General features: G+C 40.3%; 1 protein-coding gene across 1 annotated transcript; it reads right to left on the bottom strand.

Annotated features, from left to right (window-relative positions):
* Window positions 1-706: 706 nt before the first annotated feature.
* LOC131162483 (cytochrome P450 81C13-like) lies at window positions 707-9,098 on the bottom strand. The gene is made up of 2 exons (XM_058119018.1): window positions 8,094-9,098; window positions 707-1,433 (listed from the first exon to the last, which is right to left on the bottom strand). Exons 1-2 carry the CDS (start codon window positions 9,015-9,017, stop codon window positions 816-818), a joined length of 1,542 nt encoding a protein of 513 aa, XP_057975001.1. The 5' UTR covers window positions 9,018-9,098; the 3' UTR covers window positions 707-815.
* Window positions 9,099-10,068: the final 970 nt, after the last annotated feature.

Genomic DNA, 10,068 nt, shown 5'->3' with positions numbered 1-10,068 from the left:
ACATTCAGAAATACATAAATTGAAGTTTCTCAGAGATTTCCCTCCAAATACCCAACTACCATAACGTCCAAATTCAAAATTTGAATTTCTCTTCGCAGCTCAAGCGACACTTGTTGACGAGTACAAGGATTAGTCGACGATACGAAGGAGACCACTCATCGACGTGTCCATACTCTTGTCGATGAGTCTTGAATTCTGAGAAATTCTGACTCTCAGTATCTACTCGTCGACGAGCTCAGGGCACTCGTCGACGAGTGCCTACTGTGCTGCCCTTCCATGTTCTTCTTCTTTCCCTTGTTTATGAAACTCTAAGTATAAGAGCCACACCATAAACAACAAGAAAACAAAGAAAAGAAAATTACTTTTTTGCAATCTGAAAAACTAGCAGATTAAACCCTGGCAAGTTCACAAGCAATGCAAAAGGCAATTTCTGGAGGTTGGAAGGAGGTTACTATACTATAATTTGAGATGCGAAGGCAGTCATACAAGATATAAAAAGCAAGCATAGTATCTCTTTGGGATGTAATATTTTTATTCAAGGTATTCTCAATTCATAACCAGAATATTGAATTCATAATCATGTAGCTTTTTGTTTGTTGGAACTTGGAACAGAGGATGCTCAAGTGTACTTTTAAGGTCTCCAAACGATTATAATTAGTTATGAAACTCCTTTCGGATTGCTTGTGTGCAAGGACAAATCTTCTCGTAGCCGATGGGTAGAGGATTTTATTTGAATGAACACTTTCTTTGTTTCAAAAATGACAATGACTACTACAACTACAACAACAGCAAAAGAACTGGAACAGACTCCGGATTCAAAGTTGAGAGATGAGTTCAACCAAATTCTTACACGGAGTACACACAGCCTCCAAAGGCACAGCCTTGGGCAAAGTCGGTCCAAAGCCACAGCTCATGTCTACCTTCTGCCCAACCTTTTCCCATTCGAAACACTGAATGAGAGCACCCAATGCCAGTGAAACCATCCGCATGCCCATGGTATTGCCTGGGCACGCCCTCCGCCCTACTCCAAAAGGAACAAATTTGAACCCGTCTTTCTTCCCCTCGATGGATTCAAATCTCTCTGGCTTGAACTTGGTTGGCTCGTCCCATACCTTGGGATTTCTGTGCAAAGCCCAAGCGTTTACAAACAAAATGGTCTGCCGTGGTATTTCATATCCACCAAGGCTGCAGTCATTAGATGAAAAATGAGGTAGTAGCAGTGGCGCTGCAGGATACAGTCTGAGTGTCTCATTGACGACACATTGGAGATAGGGAAGCTTGGAAAGGTCTGAGTCAACAATTAAGCGCCCGCGTTCAACGTTGTTATAAATCTCTGCTCTCACCTTCTGCAACACCTCTGGGTGATTCAGGAGAAGTGACATTGCCCATTCCATAGTGATTGCTGATGTATCTGTTCCTGCAATAAACATTATCTGAAACACGTGGTTTTATCAATACTAGAATGAGATTTTAACTGGGATGTTAAGCATGCAAGAAAATTAGAAAAAGATAATGGTGTTGAAAGTTTAACAAACGACAGCCTTATATACTCCGGACAATGGTGTATTTTATGTATGATCATGTAATGTAACAAAAGCATTAAGCATTTGACTCCCCTTTGACGAAAGTTCATTCAGAGCAATTATTGAGACAAAAATATAATTGTTATCATTTAGAGAACAATTTAGGTGGCGCATTACTTGTCTCGTCAAGGTGAGGAAGACAACACGAGAAAATATTTGGGAGATGATGTGCACCAAGTAAAATGAGAGGTCTCATTCGTATGGATAAGATGAGTGTAAGAAAAGAAGAAGATAAAGCTGCTGCAGAAGGTGTAAAAGCAAAGAAAAAGAAAAGGCAAAGCTGCTGCAAAAGGCTCTGAAAATCGTATTAATTTTCTGTGTCTGTAAACTGTACACGGGCTTGGTTATTTATATAGGGAAAGGGAAAACAAAATGCAACAACCAAAGAATATTCTAACAAGAAGTTAAAACAAATTGAGTAATTACAAAATGATACAAAGACACCTCAGCTGTGGATGAGGCTATTGTGTAAATTCCATGAATTAGCATCACATGAGGTGTACCCAGCTGGTGTAGGAGATGGCTGAGTTGCAGCATGGGCATGGGACTGCTCTGATACTCCCCCGCAAGATGGAGAGTAGATGTCAGCTGCTCCCAACTTGGAAAGATGTAAGTAAAGTAAGTGAGATGGTAAAGACTTAGTAAACATGTCTGCAACTTGCAACCGAGTAGAAACGTGAGCAGTCCAGAGAGTACCAGCTTGAATATTGTCTCGAATAAGATGACAATCCACTTCAATGTGTTTTTTCCTTTCGTGAAACACTGGGTTCGCAGCAATGTGTAAAGCAGCTTGATTGTCACAAAATAACTCAACTGGTTGAGGGTGAGAGATGGAAAGGTCAGCCAATAAATGTCGGAGCCATGTGAGTTCAGTGGAGATGGAGGCCATGGCCTGGTATTCAACCTCATCAGAGGGTCGGGAAACCACAGTTTGTTTCTTCGACCGCCAAGAGATGAGAGAGTGTCCCATAAACACACAAAAACCAGTGACGGACCTGTGAGAGTCTGGGCAAGAAGCCTAGTCTGAATCAGAATAACCAATGAGCTGAATAGAAGAAGCTGTAGACAAGAGGATGCCTTGGTCAGGTGCTTGCTTGAGGTAGCGAAACACTTTGTGTGCTGCAGAAAGGTGAGTAGTGGAAGGGCGATCCATAAATTGACTGAGGATTTGAATTGGATAGCTAATGTCAGGTCTGGTGAGGGTAAGGTAAAGCAAACGACCAATGAGTTGGCGATAAGGAGTGGGATTGGACAAAGGAAGGCCAGAGGATTTTGATAATTTTTGGTTCTGATCCATTGGAAGTTTAAGGGGTTTGGAAGCAAGAAGTCCAGTGTCAGCTAAAATATCCAATGTGTATTTGCGTTGGCAGAGAAAAATTCCTTTGGGGGATCGAGCCACTTCAATGCCTAAGAAATACCGTAGGGGACCAAGATCTTTGATACGGAAATGGTTGTTTAAAAAATTACGGAGAAGGGAAATGGAGGTAAGGGAGCTGCTAGCAACGATTATGTCATTGACATAGACAAGAAGAGCTGTGAAACCAGTAGTAGTTAGACAAGTAAAAAGGCTATAATCAGCCTTGGATTGTTGGAAACCAAAAGTTATTAAAGATTGAGAAAATTTTTCATACCATTGTCGTGAGGCCTGTTTAAAGCCATAAAGACTTTTGAGAAGTTGGCAAACCTGGCCTGGGTGACCTTTGGTGTATCCCGGGGGCTTCTTCATATATATATTTCTTCATGTAAGTCACCATGAATGAAGGCATTGTTAACATCAAACTGCTGCAAATGCCTTCCTTTAATGGCAGCCAAGGCAAGCAGAGTGCGAACTGTAACAATTTTGGCAACGAGAGAGAAGGTTTCATGATAGTCCACACCCTCTTGCTGAGTAATACCTCGAGCAACTAAGCGTGCTTTCTTCCTTTCAAGAGTACCATCAGAGTTGTATTTGCTTTTATATACATATTTACAATCAATTGGAGATTTTCCAAGAGGCAAATCTGTGAGAACCCAGGTGTGGTTGAGTTCTAAGGTTGCGATTTCAGCTTCCATTGCTTTGCACCAGTCAGGGTCCTTGGTAGCTTAATTGAAAGATTGAGGGTCTTGTTGTGAAGAAATGGAAGAAGAAAATAAAGCAAAAGAAGGTGATAATCGTGTATAAGAAATGGAAGAAGACAGAGGGAAAGAAATACCTGGGTGAGGGGCTGCCATGTCTAATGGTTGGTTGGATGAAATGAAGCTGGCCTGTTGGCAATGAAAGTCATGTAAATAATGAGGAGCTGTTCTGGCACAAGTGGATCTGCGAAGGAGGGGAGGAGAAATTGTGGAAGGTGAAGGTAGATTTGGTGATAATTCAACAGGGAAGGTGGGAAGTGGAGAAATGGGAGAATGTGGGATCAGTGAGGAAGGTGGAGAAAGATTGTCTGATGTGGAGTTGGGAAGAATTTCAGAAGGAGGAGTAGGGTGTAATGAGGTAGATTGTATAGGATAAGGAGAGGGTAAAGATGAAGATGGAGGAAGGGATGCAGGAGTAGTTAGTTGATGGAAGGGAAAAATGCGTTCATGGAAGGTGACATCCCTAGATATGAAAACAGACTTGGTATTGAGATCAAGTAATTTGTAGCCTTTTATACCAAAAGGATAACCAAGGAAAACACAATGGCGACCTCTTGGATCAAATTTGTGGCTATTTTGGGAGATGGTGGAAGCAAAACAAAGACACCCAAATACTTTCATGTGAGAGTATGTGGGAAGTTTGTTAAACAAATGCTCAAATGGTGTTTTATGTGAAAGTAATGGACTAGGAATGCGATTAATAATGTAGGCTGCTGTAAGGATGCAATCTGTCCAATACAAGAGAGGGAGGTTGGACTGAATTATTAAGGTTCGGGCAATGTTTAAATAGTGCTCGTGTTTACGTTCAACCTTTCCATTTTGTTGTGGAGTTTCCACACAAGTTTGTTGATGAATAATGCCTCGGTTGTTGAAGAATTCAGTCATTTGAAAATCACTGCGAAGAATTTTAACTTTGGTGTGAAATTGAGTGTCAATCAGATTACAAAAGGCCTCAATACACTTCCTGGCATCAGATTTGAGTTTAAGCAAATATATCCAAGTACACCGAGAGAAGTCATCAACTATGGTTAAAAAATATTTGATGCCATCATATGCCATAATGGAATGAGGTCCCCATATATCGCAGTGTATGAGTTCGAAAGGGGCTGTACTCTGGTGAGTGCTATCAGGAAACGAGAGACGATGATGCTTTGCAAGTGGACAAACAAGACATGGATTCTTATCAGAGACAGTGAAAATATGATTACTAATGCAGGGATCTTTGATTACATGAAGCTTTGAAAGGGGAGTATGACCCAATTGACAATGCCAAAGATCAGAAACTAGATTCACATCTTTGGAAATTGCTGAAACAGAAATGGATTTATTTAATGAAATGGGAAAATGATTGAAAAGGGCTGCAGGAGGTACTGGAGCAGTTATCAAGTTGTAAAGTCCAGCTTTCATCTCACCCATGCCAATTGTGGTCCATGACAAAAGGTCTTGAATAAAAAAAAATTGGGAAAAGAAAAGAACACAACAAGAAAAGGAGTTGATTAGCTGTTTGACAGAAACCAAATTGAAATGGAAAGAGGGAACACATAAAACATTGTGTAAGGTTAATTTGGGATTGATACTGACAGTACCAATGTGGGAAACAAGAGCTGTGTGACCATTAGGTAGCTTAACAAAACATGAAACAGAAGATGTTATTGAGGAGAAAAAGGAAGTGCTGCAGATCATGTGATCTGTAGCTCCTGTGTCCATTAACCAAGGAGTATGTGAAAATGGAGGGATACCATTCATGGTGGGTGAGTGTGAACATTCTGTCTGGACATTGTTGACTGAATGTGTAGCAATGGAAGTCTCAGAAGGCTTCAAAGAGCCAACAACTGCTGGTATTGAGTTTTGGTGAAGGTCATTTTGTCTTCTGAGATATCTTCTACTGGACCAAGAGAAGACATATTTGCATATGGATTGAACTGCGTGGATTTACCATGAAACTTGTGGCCTGGTGGGTACCCATTTAGTTTATAGTACTTTGTAGCAATATGGCCTGTCATATGACAGTGGGTGCAAGTTGGGGGTTGAGCATTTCCTGCTTTGAAGCAAACATCAAGAGTGTGGCCTTGAATTTTGCAATGGGTGCAAAATGGTCTGTCATGTTTGGATGATTTGGAAGGTTTAGGAGAGAATTTATAGGAAGGGCAAGATTGGTTAACAGCAAGTGCCATGGATTCAGTAGATGGGAGATTAGGTACCATGAGATGTTGTAGTTCCTACTGTTGGACCATAGAGAAAACTTTGTATACGGGAGGTAATGGATCCAAGATCATAATCTGATCGCGGGTGGCATTGTATGAATCATTAAGGCCCATAAGAAATTGGATTACATAATCCCTTTGATATCGATCAAGGAGAATAGCCAACTTGCCAAAGGTATAGTCAGGTAAGGGATCATATAGAAGAAGCTCATCCCACGGAGTCTTCAATTTGCCAAAATAAACAGAAACAGAGTCATGGTCTTGGGTGAGACCTGTTAATGCCTTTTTAAGTTGAAAGATGTGATGACCATTTGATTGAGTGAATCTTTCTTGGAGTTCTTTCCAGACCTGAGCAGCGTCATCTACCAGAGCAATGCTGGATTTGAGAGATGGATTTATGGAGTTATGCAAACAGGAAACCACCATATCATTGCATCGCTCCCACGCATCAAAGAGTGGATCTGAGATGGAACTTGGTCTGGAGAAGGTGCCATTGATGAAGCCGAGCTTATTTTTTGCACGAAGAGCCCTGCACATGGCTCTCGACCAAGTAGTGTAGTTATCGGCAGTAAGAAGATCAGGAACTAGGGGAAGAGATGGATTATCTCCATGGTCGAGTCGGTAAGGGTTGGTTGGGTTGGAGAAATCCAGAAAAGAAGATTTGGATGAGTTGGGAGCTTCAGCAGCCATTAAAAAAAAACTTTACGCTGAACCTTTCTCTGATACCATGTAAGAAAAGAAGAAGATAAAGCTGCTGCAGAAGGTGTAAAAGCAGAGAAAAAGAAAAGGCAAAGCTGCTGCAAAAGACTCTGAAAATTGTATTAATTTTCTGTGTCTGTAAACTGTACACGGGCTTGGTTATTTATACAGGGAAAGGGAAAACAGAATGCAACAACCAAAGAATATTCTAACAAGAAGTTAAAACAAATTGAGTAATTACAAAATGATACAAAGACACCTCAACTGTGGATGAGGCTATTGTGTAAATTCCATGAATTAGCATCACATGAGGTGTACCCAGTTGGTGTAGGAGATGGCTGAGTTGCAGCATGGGCATGGGACTGCTCTGATAATGAGTATACCAAACTTTTGTTCTTTATGTTTTCCTTGAGTTTTTTGTTTTGCAGGAATTTGTCATCAGTTTGCAGGTATATTTGGTTTTGTTTGCGTTGTTTTGTTTTGATTAATTTGGTCTTGTTTTGTTTTGTTTTAGTTTGGTTTTTGGCTTGTGTTCTATTTGGTTTGTTTTGGTCTTGTTGCTTGGGATGATTTTGCTAGTTCATTTGTAAATCCCTTCTAACTTAATTTTAATCACGGCTTTCCTCCGCCATAAGTGGGGGCTATCAATAAATTTGAGATTTTCTTAAAAAAAAAAAAATCTTTATTATTTTACAAAGAACAAAGAATTATGATTTTTTAAATTAGTGTCTCCCCCTAACAATTTTGATTCAAAGAAAACCAATGCAATAACAAACTTAATAATGAACTTGAATTTTTTTAAAAAGTTAATTGTGTCTCTGGATTAAGTGGCTCTGAAACTAATGAGAAATATGTTCAGCCAAACTATGACTTTACATACTAGCCAAGTGCAAACAAAAGCTGGTAAAAGTTTATAACTCAGTTACATTAATAATAATAATGTAAGGGCAGGACTAGAAATAAAATATACTTAATTGCCAGTGCGTGCAGCATGATAGATAATAGAACGATTAAAAAAAAAAAAAAACCATAGAAATAGTGTTTGGACTTCCCCGGGGAAGCAGAACATTGCCTTAACCAATAAACCAAATGAAATTCTTCATCAAAAGGAGGCTAGATTCCAACAAGCTAAGTAGTTCAATGTTTGTCACAAGGTAAGTAAAAGGGAAAAGGACATTTGTCCTACCTTCTGCATTTATCATAAAACCAAGGGCCAAGGCCATGAGGCCACAGAAATGACTCGTACAGACCATAACAAATCATTTTTCCTTTAGACTGCTAGACTGCTTAAAGACTCCCAAACCGTGCACTAGCTATTAATTAAAAGGGGTACCCTAGTGAATTAGCTTGTAGATTGTAATTAAATACCGTATATGTGTTCATCGAATACGCTCACATCCAGTGAACTCAGTTCAGAAAATATTTCAGAGGCAATCGTGCAAAGTGGGTTTCCAGTTCATCAGTGTTCATCTGCATGCTACTTAATTCTTACCAGAATTATACTTTTGATGACAGTGTCCGAATAGGAGTCAGGTTCAAATTCTTGGAGGCACAGGAGAGTTTCAATCATGGTCATGTTCTTTTGCTTTTCCGTTTCAGGAGCGGCATGTAAAGAAGAGTTAACAGTTTTCTTTTGTCGAACCTCATCAATCAAACTCTGTAGGAGCTCATCTCTTCTCCTATGCAGCTTCACCATATTCTTCTCCAATCCTTTGTAACCAACCCACCTCAATATTGGCAAGAAATCGCATATATTCATCGAGGCGCTTGGAATGAAAATCTCCTTGAGTTCTCGGACATGTTGCCTTCCGACCTCCATGCTCATATCCTTTCCTTCAACACTGCGCTTTCCAGAAAGCATCCTCGTGATGATATTCAATGTCAGAAGGGAGAAAAAAAACCTCAACTCCACCTTTTGGCTACCCCCGTTGGTGATTGCATACAGTTGGCTAAGAAGGTTATAGTAGACTTCTTCTTCACGGATGGCAGAAAATTTTTGGAGGCCCTTTGAGGAGAAGATTTCGTGCACAGTCAGGCGTCGAAGGCTTCGCCAAAGGTGACCATATGGAGCAAGCACAAATACAGTATAGTTGTAAGATAGATTATCCCCAAACAGGGTCAGAGGCCGGTTTGCAAATATTATGTCATTCTTGGTGAAGCACTCTTCAATGACAGATGGAGAAGATATGACAACAACTGGCCGGACACCAAACCGGAGAAATAGAATGGGACCATATCTGAGGGATAGGCTCTCTAAAGTTACATGCAGTGGATTCTTAATGAGGTAAAGGTGACCAATTATTGGAAGTGCAAATGGACTAGGCGGTAAAACTCCACTGGGACGATGTTTAAGTCGGAAAATTAGGAGACCGGAGAAGAAGAAGAAGAAAGCAAGATAAGAGTACAACATATCCATTGTGCAGCAAACGATGTGTGTGCCTAAGAGAGAAGAGGGGGCAAGGCTGGGAGGGGGGAGTTAACTTGATAACGGAGTAGTGGTCCCTGCATCTAGGCAACCACAACTTGCTAATCGCTAAGCAATGAGTCATCTTTGGCAGGCAACGACAGCCTATCAAACTTCCCAGAAGTCAAAAAAAAATTAATGCCCCATCTAACTTAAGGACATGGGGCATCCCACTGAACATTTGAGTGGGGCTTGAACCTTTTTCTTGATCTACTGTAAAGACGGAGGTAAGGGGAACATAGTGTCACAAAGTTGTAATAAGCAGCTTCACTATAGCATACAAGTAAGAGTAGAGAGTTTGTTCTTCACGGGACATAGTTTTCATATGCTCAAAAAACAGAGCACCCAAGAGCAAATATTTAATTTGGTCGACTTGCATTTATCCCAGCACAGTCACTCCACTATTAGAAATCAAATCAAGTGCAATGATCGATTATTTATCAACCATGCTATTTTGAATTGCACAATGTGGACTAGACAATTATTCAACACTGGGAGTGGCGCCATTTATTAAGTGCGTCTTTCATGGAGGATTGACTTTTAGTTTGTGATAACACTCTCAGTAAAAGCAACAAACAGCTGGTGGGCATCGTTTAGTTTGGAACAATGCTTTAACCATAAAAGTCTTGTGGAACATTCTTTCTAAAAATGACTCATTATGGTCAAGTGAGTCAATCAAGTGTACTTCAAAGGAAGGTGCATATGGGATCTCTTGGCCAAACATGAAGACTCTCCTCCTATCAAGAAAATTTTAGAAATTAAAAATCTTCTCCTTTAGTCTAGCTGTAACAGAAATGAAGCTATGGAGTTATTGGGAAGCTGGGTTGTGGGAGATCAGATTTGCTATGCTCTTGCTTACAAACAATGGAGGCCAAAAAAATCGAAAGTTTCCTGATGCTCTGTTATTTGAAAAAGTGGCAATACCCCAAAGCACGCTTTTGTTACCGTTGTGTGTTAGGGGCAAGCTCCTTACAGCTGATAAAATTGGGGTGGATGGTGCAGA

The sequence above is a fragment of the Malania oleifera genome, chromosome 8 (genome assembly GCF_029873635.1).
Source record: "Malania oleifera isolate guangnan ecotype guangnan chromosome 8, ASM2987363v1, whole genome shotgun sequence".
NCBI lineage: Eukaryota > Viridiplantae > Streptophyta > Magnoliopsida > Santalales > Ximeniaceae > Malania > Malania oleifera.
This window is presented reverse-complemented; position numbering and strand designations above follow the sequence as displayed.